Source organism: Schistocerca cancellata, chromosome 4 (genome assembly GCF_023864275.1).
Source record: "Schistocerca cancellata isolate TAMUIC-IGC-003103 chromosome 4, iqSchCanc2.1, whole genome shotgun sequence".
NCBI classification, from domain to species: Eukaryota; Metazoa; Arthropoda; class Insecta; order Orthoptera; family Acrididae; genus Schistocerca; species Schistocerca cancellata.
Window position 1 is genome coordinate 556,977,529 of NC_064629.1, and position 16,473 is coordinate 556,994,001.

At 45.2% G+C, this 16,473-nt stretch overlaps 1 protein-coding gene across 1 annotated transcript; it reads right to left on the reverse strand.

Moving 5' to 3' along the window:
* Nucleotides 1–6,411: 6,411 nt before the first annotated feature.
* On the reverse strand, nucleotides 6,412–7,410 carry LOC126184321 (piggyBac transposable element-derived protein 4-like). The gene has a single exon (XM_049926697.1). It carries the CDS (start codon nucleotides 7,408–7,410, stop codon nucleotides 6,412–6,414), a length of 999 nt encoding a protein of 332 aa, XP_049782654.1.
* Nucleotides 7,411–16,473: the final 9,063 nt, after the last annotated feature.

A 16,473-nucleotide genomic window follows, 5' to 3' on the forward strand; every position in this document is an offset into this window, starting at 1 on the left:
CTTATCAATATGTCCCTGGAAGCGCCACCTGTCAACAGCCGCCTACTTTCAAGGGCCCACACGAGCTTCTCAGTATATAGTAAGTCGCAGTCAGCTAATATGTGAAATGAGGTGCACAATTCTTCTGGAAAATCTACATTCTTCCTATACATCATTCCTATGTCTCAGGCGGGCGCTCGGCGCCACAGATGGCCCAGGGCAGTGCCAGTAGGAGCGCGATGGCCGCCAGCGGTGTCAGGGCAGTATGTGGGCAGTACTGTTCAGATAGTGGCTGGACAAATCGGTACTAGTTGACGTTATCTACTCATGTGGGTGGAACTCTCCAGGTAGTGGTGACAGCTCAGCCGTTGCCGGCTCATGACCACTGCCCATAGGTTGTAACATTAATGTAGAAGTCCTGCAACAGTTGGAAGTATTACATTCGTCATCAGATGCGTGGCACCCCACGTACATCCTGGAATATGATATGCCATGCACTTGCACAGAAACATGATAACACCGACACTGTGCCACAATTTTAGTGGTGAAACATACAATTCTTTTGACTGCAAGGTATATAGTGGCTATGTGTACAGCATCTGCAAGATGTAAAATTAGAGAGATTCGAGCACGCACGGAGGCTTTCCGGCAGTCGTTCTTCCCGCGAACCATACGCGACTGGAACAGGAAAGGGAGGTAATGACAGTGGCACGTAAAGTGCCCTCCGCCGCACACCGTTGGGTGGCTTGCGGAGTATAAATGTAGATGTTGATGTAGATAGTGTTGCTGCAATGTCGCGGGCGAATAAACTATTCTTTTGATCACAGGGTGCTGTGGACAACTGATTCGCCTGCAAGAATAAACTTGGTTATACAGCGATAAGCGTTCCTGGGATAGGTGACGCTCACGTACAAAAAGGTGGCGCTTCAGCACACTTGGTCATTTGAGTCTGATCCCTGACAGGTGTCATATTCTTGCGCTAGTTCAACTGTACCAGTTGTTGGGGTTTTTTCACGTTCTATTCACATATGGACCGCGGGAAAAATGATTATTTAAATGCCTCCTGCATGCTGTAATTGGCTCTGACACTATGGGACTTAAGTTCTGAGGTCATCAGTCCCCTAGAACTTAGAACTACTTAAACCTAACTAACCTAAGGACATCACACACATCCATGCCCGAGGCAGGATTCGAACCTGCGACCGTAGCGGTCGCGCGGTTCCAGTCTGTAGCGCATGCTGTAATTAATCTTAACCATTGGAAATACAAGTGTCTGCACAAGTTTCATTTTCAGGTCAAGAGGGAATAGTTTTCTATATTTTTGTAGAGCAAGGAGAGATACTGATGCCTTCTTGCACATTGCAGTTATGTGCTCGGTCCAGTTTAAATTTTCATCTATTATTACTCCTAGACTCTTTTTACCAGCAAAGAAGTGAACCAGTAGGCCTATCGCAAAATGAGCTATACCAACATTTTCTTTACTTGATTCTGCCTTAGTCTAAGTGACACAAATTGATTTAATTGTTTAATAACTATCTTTTATTTGTGATTATACACTCTAAGACAAAAAGAAAAAAAAAAAAAAACGCGCCACGAGGAGTTATGGAAACTGGTTACAAAAATGACATTCAGACAGGTATCAACTTACAATGCAAAACTGTAAACATTGGCGGCCTATTGATGAATGTATGACGCTGCAGCGTGATTTCGCTGCTCAGCTGGCAAGGATAGCAAAGAGGGGACATGACAATACCAGAGCATAAGGTCTTTGCGAGTTTCATTCTATGTACTCAATTGGACAGTAGCTATGCCTCGCAGACAGAAGCGGGAGCCGGCCGCGGTGGCCGAGCGGTTCTAGGCGCTTCAGTCCGGAACCGCGCGACTGCTACGGTCGCAGGTTCGAATCCTGCCTCGTGCATGGGTGTGTGTGATGTGTGCAAGGTCATGCACAAGCTACTTTTACACAAACACAAAACTTTTTCTGTACTCGTTAATACAACTTTTTCTTCTCTGTGGATCACACATTTACAGTATTCTGACCACTATGCAGACACATACATGATTAATATACATCTTGAAACAAAAATAATTTTTTTAATACCTAATTTTAATTACTCTTTCTAATTTGACTAACTGCCATCCTGGTAGACCAATTGGCATCCTGGTAGGTTCGCCATTCTTTGACACACCATTCCTTTTCTCTATTGTCAGACCAGCAAAAATACCCTGTAAGTGCGTTAGCATCATAACAGGGTGTTACAAAAAGGTACGGCCGAACTTTCAGGAAACATTCCTCACACACAAAGAAAGAAAATATGTTATGTGCACATGTGTCCGGAAACGCTTACTTTCCATGTTAGAGCTCATTTTATTACTTCTCTTCAAGTCACATTAATCATAGAATGGAAACGCACAGCAACAGAAGGTACCAGCGTGACTTCAAACACTTTGTTACAGGGAATGTTCAAAATGTCCTCCGTTAGCGAGGATACATGCATCCACCCTCCGTCGCATGGAATCCCTGATGCGCTGATACAGCCCTGAAGAATGGCGTATTGTATCACAGCCGTCCACAATACGAGCACGAAGAGTCTTTACATTTGGTACCGGGGTTGCGTAGACAAGAGCTTTCAAATGCCCCCATAAATGAAAGTCAAGAGGGTTGAGGTTAGGAGAGCGTGGAGGCCGTGGAATTGGTCCGCCTCTACCAATCCTTCGGTCACCGAATCTGTTGTTGAGAAGAGTACGAACACTTCGACTCAAATGTGCAGGAGCTCCATCGTGCATGAACCACATGTTGTGTCGTACTTGTAAAGGCACATGTTCTAGCAGCACAGGTAGAGTGTCCCGTATGAAATCATGGTAACGTACACCATTGAGCGTAGGTGGAAGAACATGGGGCCCAATCAAGACATCACCAACAATGCCTGCCGAAACGTTGACAGAAAATCTGTGTTGATGACGTGATTGCACAATTGCGTGCGGATTCTCGTCAGCCCACACATATTGATTGTGAAAATGTACAATTTGATCACGTTGGAATGAAGCCTCATCCGTAAAGAGAACATTTGCACTGAAATGAGGATTGACACATTGTTGGATGAACCATTCGCAGAAGTGTACCCGTGGAGGCCAATCAGCTGCTGATAGTGCCTGCACACGCTGTACATGGTACGGAAACAACTGGTTCTCCCGTAGCACTCTCCATACAGTGACGTGGTCAACGTTACCTTGTGCAGCAGCAACTTCTCTGACATTGACATTAGGGTTATCGTCAACTGCACGAAGAATTGCCTCGTCCATTGCAGGTGTCCTCGTCGTTCTAGGTCTTCCTCAGTCGCGAGTCATAGGCTGGAATGTTCCGTGCTCCCTAAGACGCCGATCAATTGCTTCGAACGTCTTCCTGTCGGGACACCTTCGTTCTGGAAATCTGTCTCGATACAAACGTACCGCGTCACGGCTATTGCCCCGTGCTAATCCATACATCAAATGGGCATCTGTCAACTCCGCATTTGTAAACATTGCACTGACTGCAAAACCACGTTCGTGATGAACACTAACCTGTTGATGCTACGTACTGATGAGCAATGAGAACATACGTACTGTAGAGCAATGAGTCGCATGTCTACACAAGCACCGAAGTCAACATTACCTTCCTTCAATCGGGCCAACTGGCGGTGAATCGAGGAAGTACAGTACATACTGACGAAACTAAAATGAGCTCTAACATGGAAATTAAGCGTTTCCGGACACATGTCCACATAACATCTTTTCTTTATTTGTGTGTGGGGAATGTTTCCTGAAAGTTTGGCCGTACCTTTTTGTAACACCCTGTAGAATAAATGACTGGGATGAGTGGACCCTTATTCTATGACAGAGCATAAAGATGTTTATCTGTACACAAATTGTTTTTAATTGAAGATTATTGTCAAAGAAGTACACGAATTTACATAGGTTGTAATATGACACTGTTAGGACAGTTGTCAAGATAACGCATTTCGTCCTGTTTAAAAGAAAAAGCTCTAAACACAACAGTAACAAATTTTAACTAGAAGAATCTCTACAAAATAATTCTTACTACTACATTGTGAATTTGGCCAATATTACAACAAAACATCCGAATTCGGTTCTAAGTTCGGTACTATTTAGGATGACAATCGAGTCTACAGAGGATGGTTGGTTTTTGTGACAAGCTGAGCAAAATATTACTCAAGGTTGCTCGAGTTCACAGTGGACGCAAGCTGGTGAACCAACAAGTTTACGTCTCTGCTAGCGGTAGGGGGCCGGTCGTTGTGGCCGAGCGGTTCTAGGCAGTTCAGTCCGGAACCGCGCGACCGCTACGGTCGCAGATTCGAATCCTGCCTCGGGCATGGATGTGTGTGATGTCTTACGCTTAGTTAGGTTTAAGTAGTTCTAAGTTCTAGGGGACTGATGACGTCAGATGTTAAGTCCCATAGTGCTCAGAGCCATTTGAACCAGACGCGTGAACATTACACTCAGATGTCAGCATTTTGAGAGAGGATATATAGTTGAGCCGAAAGAAGTTGGTTGAAGTAATCGGCAAATCACTCGACACCTGAATAAGATTGAGGCCACTATTCAACTATGTTGGTAGGAATGGATGGATCATAGCCGCACACAGCGTCAAGAAAGAGGTGGTCGACCAAGAGAACAACAGAACGAGAGGCGTAAGGGGAGTGTACCAGTTTTACGAGACCATCATTTTTAATCTGGACCTCACCGGAGCAGCAGCAGCAGCATTAGGAAACTCAGGTGACATTGCAAATTTCCAGTGTAGCATATGACCCAGCAGTACTGGCATAGTTTTTGTGAATGTTCGGCACCCAGTGCTATTTTCTGCAACATACGACGCTGTTTACAATTTCGTCGCTGATATCAATTTTTTAATAGGATGCATATTTAACCCTTTCGTGGTTTTTACTCATTTTTTAGAATTTATTAAGGTACCTCAGCTGTTACAGAGTCTTATTAGAGTCAGAATTACAAATATGCCTTTGAATAATTTTTAACTTGAATAATTTTCTCAAAAAAAAAAAAAAAAAAAAAAAGTGGGACGCATACGTCCCACTGATCATTTCTGGAACCAATTTTCCTCACATTGAAGTTACTACAAATTAGTGTAAAATTTATGAACAAGGCTTATTTGCACCAGAATTTAACATTAATATATTGGAAGTGAAATGTAACTCATTTTTGCCAAAACGCAAACATGTGGTATACTTTATTATTTCCAACAAAAAATACATTTTGCTACTTAGTGAATATTTCCAGAATGAGATTTTCACTCTGCAGCGGAGTGTGCGCTGATATGAAACTTCCTAGCAGATTAAAACTGTGTGCCCCACCGAGACTCGAAATCGGGACCTTTGCCTTTCGCGGGCAAGTGCTCTACCATCTGAGCTAACGAAGCACGACTCACGCCCGGTCTCACAGCTTCACTTCTGCCAGTATCTCGTCTCCTACCTTCCAAACTTTACAGAAGCTCTCCTGCGAACCTTGCAGAACTAGCACTCCTGAAAGAAATGATACATCGGAGACTTGGCTTAGCCACAGCCTGGGGGATGTTTCCAGAATGAGATTTTCACTCTGCAGCGGAGTGTGCGCTGATATGAAACTTCCTGGCAGATTAAAACTGTGTGCCCGACCGAGACTCGAACTCGGGACCTCTGTCTTAAAAAAAAAAAAAAAAAGCTGCTGCGGTGCGAGAGGTCCTTGGTTCAAATCTTCCGTCGAGTGAAAAGTTTTTATTTTCAGACAAACAAAATAAAAAAAATTAAAAAAGACAAAAAAACAAAAGAAAGTAATAAAACAAAAAAAGGCAAAGGTCCCAAGTTCGAGTCTCGGTCGGGCACACAGTTTTAATATGCTTAGTGAATATTACTTACATTGCGTGAAATTTTGGAAAGCAAGGTGAAACACAAAGTGGCACATTACAGGATGAACAAACATATTTTGTACGTTTTTCAGTCTCTTTTGTGATGCAAAACCTACACCGCCTCCTGTTTTTTGCTCCTTAGGAATATGAGACCCGATATTCATAAGCCTTACTTCCTGTGGCACTGCAGTGACACCTCTTTTGCTACAACAGAAGCAGGTGATGGGCCCTTCTTCATTCTTGATGAAAATCCATTTATCAACTGCCTTGCTAGTCTCATTCGAAATAAAAGCTGGTTTGCGTTTCGTGTTGACAGTCGAAATAGTACATAAGAGTTGACGATGGCTAAGTTAACAAAAAAATAAAATAGTCGGTGCCACCATTTTACTGATCACCTGCCAACCATATAACTTTCTCGTAGATGGTCAAAACGATCTACTCCACCCATAGAACTATTATAAACATGTACTACTTCAGGACATGAAATGCTGATTGTGGATCCATCTTTCAATTTTCTTTTGATGAATACAACATCTTTAGGAGTATGTGCAGTGGAAAGGAGACAGACTGCTGAGACAGACTGCTTTGCTATTTTGCCACTTAACAGCAGCAACACCAGATTTGACAGCAAATGTAAACTCTCCATGGTTTAGACTTCGTAATTTACTCGCAAAACATGGAGGTAGACCTTTTCTGTATCCTCTGACGGTACCACAGCTATAAGGCCCCCGTTTTCTCAGTTCCTTCATTAGTCTAAATGTTGAAAAGAAATGATCAAAAACCACAGTTCTATTGGAATTAAAAAATGGTTTACAGAGTTCCAGCACTACTCTTTCACACATTTGGCAATCTTTGAATTCCCCTCTACTGGCAGCAGATTTACCTGTGTAGACATCAAAATTTGAAATAAAACCTGTGTTTGCATCAGCAAGGCACCAAATTTTGTAACCTCTTTTTACAGGTTTCATGGGCATGTACTGTTTCAGGCTTGTTCTTCCTTTGAATGCAACCACTGACTCATCAACTGCAAGTGAAGTAGAAGGATGATATACTTTCGAACAGTTTTTGTTTAGGGCTGAGATAAGTGGTCTGATTTTGTACAACTTGTCATAACCAGGATCGTTTGCTGCTGGCTGAAACAAATTATCATTGCATTGAAGGTTCTCTATTATTTTCTTATAGTGAGCAAGTGTCATAACATTCGATACTGCATTTACATTTAGATATGGGTCTGAGCTCCAGCAACTGGCTGCTTCAGGTAATTGATGGATGATCATACCCAAAAAAACTTTTAGTTCCTGAACTGTGAGTTCCCTCCACTGTGCACAATTCTTCTGTTTGGCATAGAAATTTGTTTGAAAGCAGATCTGTTGTATCATCGAATCGTCAAATAATTTTTCAAAATACACAAGTTCATTGTCTGCCAAAGCAAAGTTTACAGATGGTTTTGGGTCGAACACTGAGGGCAAATTTAGTTCTTCAGTGTGAGTTACATCATCATCCCAGTGAGAATCTGTAAATTCACGTTTCATCATCTTGCTAAAAATTCCATCTACTTTCACTCGAAACATTGATGTTTTTATCTATCAACGAATCTAGTTGCACATCGTTGTTGACTATCTGTTGCATATAATTGTGTGCCCATGTTTCTAATTGTTGTGTCTAGACAAGACTAAATGAGAGGAAGCCGAAAGGCACGCGCTTAAACTCACGCAGGCTGGCGTGAGGTCTGAAACAGGATACGTAATGAATGCTATAAAGAAAAGTACGTAGCTTCTGGAATACTTAACTTTACTCCACATTTGTAGAACATCGCTCTTGATGATACATGAATAGAATCTCAATATCTATACTAGTAATGCCGCCTTGCTAGGTCGTATCTAATGTAGCTGAAGGCTATGCTAACTATCGTCTTGGCAAATGAGAGCGTAGTTGTCAGTGAACCGTTCCTTGCAAAGTCGGCTGTACAACTGGGGCGAGTGCTAGTACGTCTCTCTAGACCTGCCGTGTGGTGGCGCTCGGTCTGCAATTACTGACAGTGGCGACACGCGGGTCCGACGTATACTAATGGACCGCGGCCGATTTAAAAGCTACCACCTAGCAAGTGTGGTGTCTGGCGGTGACACCACATTCCTCCCCCGCAAATCGGCGAACGGTTGTATTATAAGGCTTCTGCCCGCCGTGGGGAAGACCCCATGTTGACGTATGCGACGAGGTGGGGAGCCTAACAACAGGTGAGGCTGTGCCACCCGCACCCGGCCATTCGGTCCGAGGGGAGCTAGGAAACGCCTGAAAACCTAGTCCAGGATGCACGCCAACATGCGGTGTATGCGCCCGTAGATAGTCAGGAGGGGCCGAAGGGTCGACCTCCATCGAGTCGGAGCACCCGACTGGCGAAGACGACAGGTCCGGAGCGGGCAAGAGTTCCATGGCGGAGGACAACTGGTCACGGGAAGCGACCGGCGGCGCGTGACCCAGGGAGGCGCCCGGCGGTTGCAGCGACGCGTCCACTGCGGGCGTCGCCGGCGGGAGAACAGGCGACGGCGGCGGCGGCGGCGCGTCGCCATGGGGCAAAATGGAAGGCAGCTTCGGGAACACCTGGGGCTCAGGCGAGCCAGTAGACGGGTCCCCAGGGCGCTGACCGGACGGCACCGTCGCTGAAAGCAGACGGGGAGAAGCAGAACCCGTGCGACGACAGAGGCGCAGCTGATTGAGATGCCGACGCACCTCACCAGAGGCCCCCAAAACCAGATACATCGCGCGGCCGAGGCAGCGAAGAATGCGCCCTGCGAGCCAACGCCGTAAACCTCGATAGTGGCGATAGAATACAACGTCGCCGGGAGCAAAAGCACAGGAACCTGATGCGGCGGATTTAGCAAAGACATCAAGGTTCGATGAGGACGACCATGGAGCAACTCAGCCGGCGAGCGACCATCGCGGGGCTGAGAGCGATACGTGGACAAAAAGAGCAATAACGCGTCCTCCCGAGAATGTGACTCTTTCAATCTCAACATCTGTGACTTGAAAGTCCGGACCAAACGTTCAGCGGCACTGTTTGAGTGAGGCGAAAACGGCGCGGATGTCAGATGTTGAATACCATTGGCCTTGCAGAATGACTGAAATTCTGCAGACATGAATTGTGGGCCATTGTCGGAAACAATAGTCTGCGGAAGACCTACAATGCAATAGATAGCGGACAACGCTTGGATGGTGGCAGAAGACGTCGTGGAAGACATCCTGACAACAAAAGGAAAATTACTGAAGCAATCGACCACAACCGACCATCGAGCATTCCAGAATGGACCAGCAAAATCGATGTGTAAGCGTTGCCAAGGGGAAGTGGCTTTTGGCCATGCAAAGAATTTCCGCGGTGGTGCGGATTGTTGTTCGGCACACGCCATGCAAGAAGAGCACATATGCGTAATCGCAGCATCAATTCCGAACCAAGTACAGTGCTGACGAGCAAGTTGTTTCGTTCTCACTATACCCCAATGTCCTTGATGGAGAAGCTGGAAGACAGAGGACTGTAACGAACGTGGGACCACGACCCTGGACTGATCATTATCAGAACGCAACAACAAAACACCACGTCGAACAAAAAGTCTCTCCTTGTGAGCAAAAAATCGGCGAACCAACGGATCCTCGATCCGTGACTTTGACAAGGGCCATTGCATAGCAACAAAACGCAAAACGGTAGCAAGGACAGGGTCTGCAGCTGTGGCTGCAGCTACACGACGAAAATCAATTGGAAACGATTCTACCACGTCATCGGTTTCCGCATCAATGAACATGCAAGCAAGTTCGGAAGAATCGAATGCTCTATCCTCAGCAACAGGCAAACGGGACAACGCATCGGCGTTTCCGTGCTTAGCAGTGGACCAATACAAGATATCGTAGCGGTACTGCGAGAGGAAAATAGACCAGTGAATGAATTTCTGCGCTGTACGCGGAGGTACAGGCTTGTTCGGATGAAAAAGCGATGTCAAAGGTTTGTGGTCTGTGATGGTAAAGTGACGACCATACAAGAAATCGTGAAACTTTGTAACACCAAACACGAGAGCCAAAGCTTCTTTCTCTATCTGTGAATAATTTCTTTGCGCAGACGACAGCAATTTGGACGCAAAGGCAATAGGGCGATCATGCGAGCCATCTTTGTGCGCAAGCACAGCACCGATCCCGAAATCTGATGCATCTACCATCAACAAAAGGGGTTTCTGGGGATCGAATGGCGTAAGGCAAGTATTAGAAAGCAACGCCGATTTCAACTGGCGAAAGGCGCGTTCGCATTCCGTCGACCAGACGAACGGAACACCTTTACGGCGTAAGCGATGAAGCGGTGCTGAAATGGAAGAGGCATGGGGGATATAGCGATGGTAATAATTTATTTTACCCAGTACACTCTGTAGCTGCTTCAAATTCTGCGGCGAAGGCAAGTCTTGTATGGCACGGAGGCGCTCGGGACTGGAATGTATGCCTTGGGCATTGAGTACATGTCACAGATATGGCAAATCACGAGCAAAAAACACACATTTGTCCTTCCGCAAGCGAAGACCATTTTGTCGCAAGACCTGAAATAATGTTCGGAGATTGGCTAAATGTTCGTCTGCCTTCTTTCCGGAGATCACAATATCGTCCAGATAGTTTGCTGCAGTAGGGACCGACGCACAAACAGTTTGTAAATATTGCTGAAACAATGCAGGGGCTGATGCACACCCGAATGGCAGTCTTTTGAATCGATACAAACCAAGATGCGTGTTAACCACCAATACGCGCTGGGATTCTTCGTCCACCGGTATTTGCAAGAACGCATCTGCTGGGTCCAATTTCGAAAAATATTTATCCCATCCTCGTCGCCAAATATGTTGTGTCTAGACAAGACACAATGCGAGGAAGCCGAAAGGCACGCGCTTAAACTCACGCAGGCTGGCGTGAGGTCTGAAACAGGATATGTAATGAATGCTATAAAGAAAAGTACGTAGCTTCTGGAATACTTAACTTTACTCCACATTTGTAGAACATCGCTCTTGATGATACATGAATAGAATCTCAATATCTATACTAGTAATGGCGCCTTGCTAGGTCGTAGCAAATGTAGCTGAAGGCTATGCTAACTATCGTCTTGGCAAATGAGAGCGTAGTTGTCAGTGAACCGTTCCTTGCAAAGTCGGCTGTACAACTGGGGCGAGTGCTAGTACGTCTCTCTAGACCTGCCGTGTGGTGGCGCTCGGTCTGCAATTACTGACAGTGGCGACACGCGGGTCCGACGTATACTAATGGACCGCGGCCGATTTAAAAGCTACCACCTAGCAAGTGTGGTGTCTGGCGTTGACACCACACTAATGGTGTGCTTGGAGTAGACAAATGATAATGAGATGAATAAACCTCCGCTAGATCATCATCATCAGCTTCAGTGTCCGATTCTTCTGGATTATCTGGCAGTGAAAATAAAAAATTCCAGGATCTCGCCGTCTCGCAGCTTCTGCATACAGTAACAATAATATGTCTTAGTTCTAAACCACATACCATACTTTTACTAGCACAATATGTTACAGTAAAAAGCTGTTTCTCTGAAATATAAGTCCTACAACATCCTAACATAAAGGAACTATAGGGTCACACAATGGTTACTGGGACATAAGTGTCCCACTAATTGTAACTACGCTATAAAAATATTTTAGAAGTAAAATACGTTTTAGAAAGTGTAGTTGTCATTTGTAAATATCTAAGAAATTGAAAATAGCAAAAATACTTACTTCGGACATTTTTAGTAGTCAGAATACGCCGAAAACTGTCTCGAGACACAAGAATCGAAGTTTTGTCGCGGAAACTCACGCGACAACGCACTGCAACAGTCACAGCCTTCTATAGACTGAGAATTTCAGTGCCTCGATTTTTTTCCGAGTTCAGAAGAGCTGCCAACAGATGGCAGGACTGAGCAGAAATATGCAACTCGCTTCCCACTGTTTTAAGTAAGGCCCAAAATTAGTGGGACATATGTGTCCCCGAAACCACGAAAGATTGCCATTTTACTGAGTCCTCTGCACGTTTTTAACAATATACATGTAAATATGGGTTTCCTTGTTATATTCCCCTTACTTTTTAGGAAGATACGTGTAAAATACTGGTTTCGTGACTAATTTGGCACATTCACCAAGAAAAAGCACGAAAATAAAGGTTTTGTGGATTTCTTACGAAACATATGTAAATATGGGTTTGTAAATATGCCTACCATACACGCCTGCAAGCAACTCAATGTTTGACGCTGTTTACAGTTTTGGAGCAATTTTATCGATTTTCAAGAAGACACGCATGAATACTTGACAAAATTTCTGGAATATATCTTCTATATGCACAAAGCTGCTATGTACAGCTTTAAATAATTTTTTCCTAGTATTCCACAAACGGCTACTTTTTGTTCGAGAAGACACACACAAAAATATCACTCAAACGATACCACGTCATGGTAATCTAATAAATGGGCTCTGAGCACACTTGGGACTTAACGTCTATGGTCATCAGTCCCCTAGAACTTAGAACTACTTAAACCTAACTAACCTAAGGACAGCACACAACATCCAGTCATCACGAGGCAGAGAAAATCCCTGACCCCGCCGGGAATCGAACCCGGGAACCCGGGCGCGGGAAGCGAGAACGCTACTGCACGACCACGAGCTGCGGACATCTAATAAATTACATGGATATTCAGTGTTAAACAATATCTTTTTAACTACAAAATATGCACCCGTCATACATTTCATTTAAAGCGAACTTATCACCTGCAGTTTTAGTGTATGACGTAGCTATCAGCTCTCCTAACACTATATGAGTGTAGTGGACTTGTAAAACGAAGAAACAGCTAGAACTTTTATACAGAGAAAGTTATATGCTCCACTAACATGCTCCAAGCACTTTCGCCGTTACCACCAGGGTCAGAATAGGAGAGCTATGCGCTGTACTAAAAACAAACAACAATTTTCTGCACTTCATCCAGTGTTTCCTACCGCACTGCACCGAGCGAGGTGGCGCAGTGGTTAGACACTGGACTCGCATTCGGGAGGACGACGGTTCAATCCCGCGTCCGGCCATCCTGATTTAGGTTTTCCGTGATTTCCCTAAATCACTCCAGGCAAATGCTGGGATGGTTCCTCTGAAAGGGCACGGCCGACTTCCTTCCCCATCCTTCCCTAATCCGATGAGACCGATGACCACGCTGTCTGGTCTCCTTCCCCAAAACAACCAACCAACCAACCAACCGCACTGCACCACACGCTCCAAAGTACTTGTTTTGATATCACAAAAGCTGTGGAAGGAGTGGAGGGGGGGGGGTAATATTCAAATAATTAAGATGTCTACATTTCTATATTTAAACAAATATTGCACAGTGCAGGGGCTCTTTAAAAAATATGTAAAAAACAAAAAAATTCCGTATGGCATGTAGCGACCCCTATCTTCCGGGTCGAAGGCTTCCATCCAGCCGGCCAGTGTGACCAAGCGGTTCTAGGCGCTTCAGTCTGGAACCGCGTGACCGCTACGGTCGCAGGTTCGAATCCTGCCTCGGGCATGGATGTGTGATGTCCTTAGGTTAGTTAGGTTTAATTAGAAATGTTCAAATGTGTGTGAAATCTTATGGGACTTAACTGCTAAGGTCATCAGTCCCTAAGCTTACACACTACTTAACCTAAATTATCCTAAGGACAAACACACAAACCCATGCCCGTGGGAGGACTCGAACCTCCGCCGGGACCAGCCGCACAGTCCATGACTGCAGCGCCCTAGACCGCTCGGCTAATCCCGCGCGGCTAGGTTTAATTAGCTCTAAGTTCTAGGGGACTGATGACCTCTGATGTTAAGTCTCATAGTGCTCAGAGCCATTTGACCCATCTGAGCTTCTATCCAGTCACTTACTGATCAGTCTGGCCTGGCAACGGAAGACAACAAAACGAAATCTGATATTTTAAATTTAGCATTTGAGAAAGCTTTCACGCAGGAGGATCGTACAAACATACCGCCGCTTGAGTCTTGTACAGATTCCCGTATGGAGGACATAGTGATAGACATCCCTGGGGTTGTGAAGCAGCTGAATGGGTTGAAAATACATAAATCGCCAGGTCCTGATGGGATTCCAATTCGGTTTTACAGAGAGTACTCTACTGCATTGGCTCCTTACTTAGCTTGCATTTATCGCGAATCTCTTTCCCAACGTAAAGTCCCGAGCGACTGGAAAAAAGCGCAGGTGACGCCTGTATATAAGAAGGGTAGAAGGACGGATCCTCAAAATTACAGACCAATATCCTTAACATCGGTTTGTTGCAGGATTCTCGAACATATTCTCAGTTCGAATATAATGAATTTCCTTGAGACAGAGAAGTTGCTGTCCATGCATCAGCACGGCTATAGAAAGCAACTCGTTCTTTTTTCACACGATATCTTGCGAACCATGGATGAAGGGTATCAGACGGATGCCATATTGCTTGAATTCCGGAAAGGGTTTGACTCGGTGCCCCACTGCAGACTCCTAACTAAGGTACGAGCATATGGGATTGATTCCCAAATATGTGAGTGGCTCGAAGACTTGTTAAGTAATAGAACCCAGTACGTTGTCCTCGATGGTGAGTGTTCATCGGAGGTGAGGGTATCATCTGGAATGCCCCAGGGAAGTGTGGTAGGTCCGCTGTTGTTTTCTATCTACATAAATGAACTTTTGGATAGGATGGATAGCAATGTGCGGCTGTTTGCTGATGATGCTGTGGTGTACGGGAAGCTGTCGTCGTTGAGTGACTGTAGGAGGATACAAGATGACTTGGACAGGATTTTTGATTGGTGTAAAGAATGGCAACTAACTCTAGATAAATGTAAATTAATGCAGATGAATAGGAAAAAGAATCCTGTAATGTTTGAATACTCCATTAGTAGTGTAGCGCTTGACACAGTCACGTCGATTAAATATTTGGGCGTAACATCGCAGAGCGATATGAGGTGGAACAAGCATGTAATGGCAGTTGTGGGGAAGGCGGATAGTCGTCTTCGGTTCATTGGTAGAATTTTGGGAAGATAGGGTTCATCTGTAAAGGAGACCGCTTATAAAACACTAATACGACCTATTCTTGAGTACTGATCGAGTGTTTGGGATCCCTATCGGGTCGGATTGAGGGAGGACATAGAAGCAATCCAGAGGCGGGCTGCTAGATTTGTTACTGGTAGGTTTGATCATCACGCGAGTGTACGGAAATGCCTCCGGAACTCGGGTGGGAGTCTCTAGAGGAAAGGAGGCGTTCTTTTCGTGAATCGCTACTGAGGAAATTTAGAGAACCAACATTTGAGGCTGACTGCAGTACAATTTTACTGCCGCCAACTTTCATTTCGCGGAAAGACCACAAAGATAAGATAAGAGAGATTAGGGCTCGTACAGAGGCATATAGGCAGTCAATTTTCCCTCGTTCTGTTTGGGAGTGGAACAGGGAGGGAAGATGCTAGTTGTGGTACGAGGTACCCTCCGCCATGCACCGTATGGTGGATTGCGGAGTATGTATGTAGATGTAGATACTGTGGAAGACATTGTGCCTTCACCGCACCACGCACCGCATGTCACAGAGCGTGTTCGTGTTATGAGATGCCTTGCTGTCTCACAGGAGCAATACCCTCCTCCACCCTCCGCATGCAGTGGACATGAGGACAGAAACGCTTTGTGTGAGCTGTTGAGACTGGTCGCTAACCGATGCTGTCCTCCTTAGCCTCCGCTCCTCGTGCGAGGCGGTACACATTTGTCCGACTCTATGAAAGCCTCCTGCACTTGTCACGATTAGTAAATATATTTTCACCACTTCCCTTCACCCTACATATTCAAGCAGACCGTATGCGCGAATTTGTGATGTGCAATCTGTATTCTACAGATTATCTGGTCGGAAGTATCTGGACACTTACTAGTGGACGTTAATACGAAATCGATCTACTGGTGGCCGGCCGGTGTGGCCGTGTGGTTCTAGGCGCTTCAGTCTGGAACCGCGTGACCGCTACGGTCGCGGGTTCGAATCCTGCCTCGGGCATGGATGTGTGTGATGTCCTTAGGTTAGTTAGGTTTAAGTAGTTCTAAGTTCTAGGGGACTGATGACCACAGACGTTAAGTCCCATAGTGCTCAGAGCCATTCGAACCATTTTTTTTTTTTTTTTTTGATCTGGTAAAATCACACGCTGTATTCGAAAAGAGAAAAAATGAAAAAAATCGTGGCAGACAAGTCTGAGATGTGTGTGCGGAATTTGTGATGCGCTGTAATAGCTTCTTTTTTTGTCAAGGAGTTGTAGCATAATACAACAATAACATTTCGGCACTGCTTAACACGTTTCGTCTTCTAAATACACAGAGACGGAGACAAAATAATGTGTTCATAGCACGTGGAAGGACAGGGCAAAGACTGTTTTGTTCTCACAACACTTGGAAGATACAGTAAACCAGTATAAAAGGCGACTGCCATACACCACGCTTGTTCAACCCTTCTCTCGAGCTGCCCAGTGTGGCCGAGCGGATCTAGGCGCTTCAGTCTGGAGCCGCGCGACCGCACTGGTCGCAGGTTCGAATCCTGCCTCGGGCATGGATGTGTGTG

Excerpts from the sequence above, each read along its gene's own strand:
- LOC126184321 (XM_049926697.1), bottom strand. The coding sequence starts at position 7,410 with ATGATGAAACGTGAATTTACAGATTCTCACTGGGATGATGATGTAACT.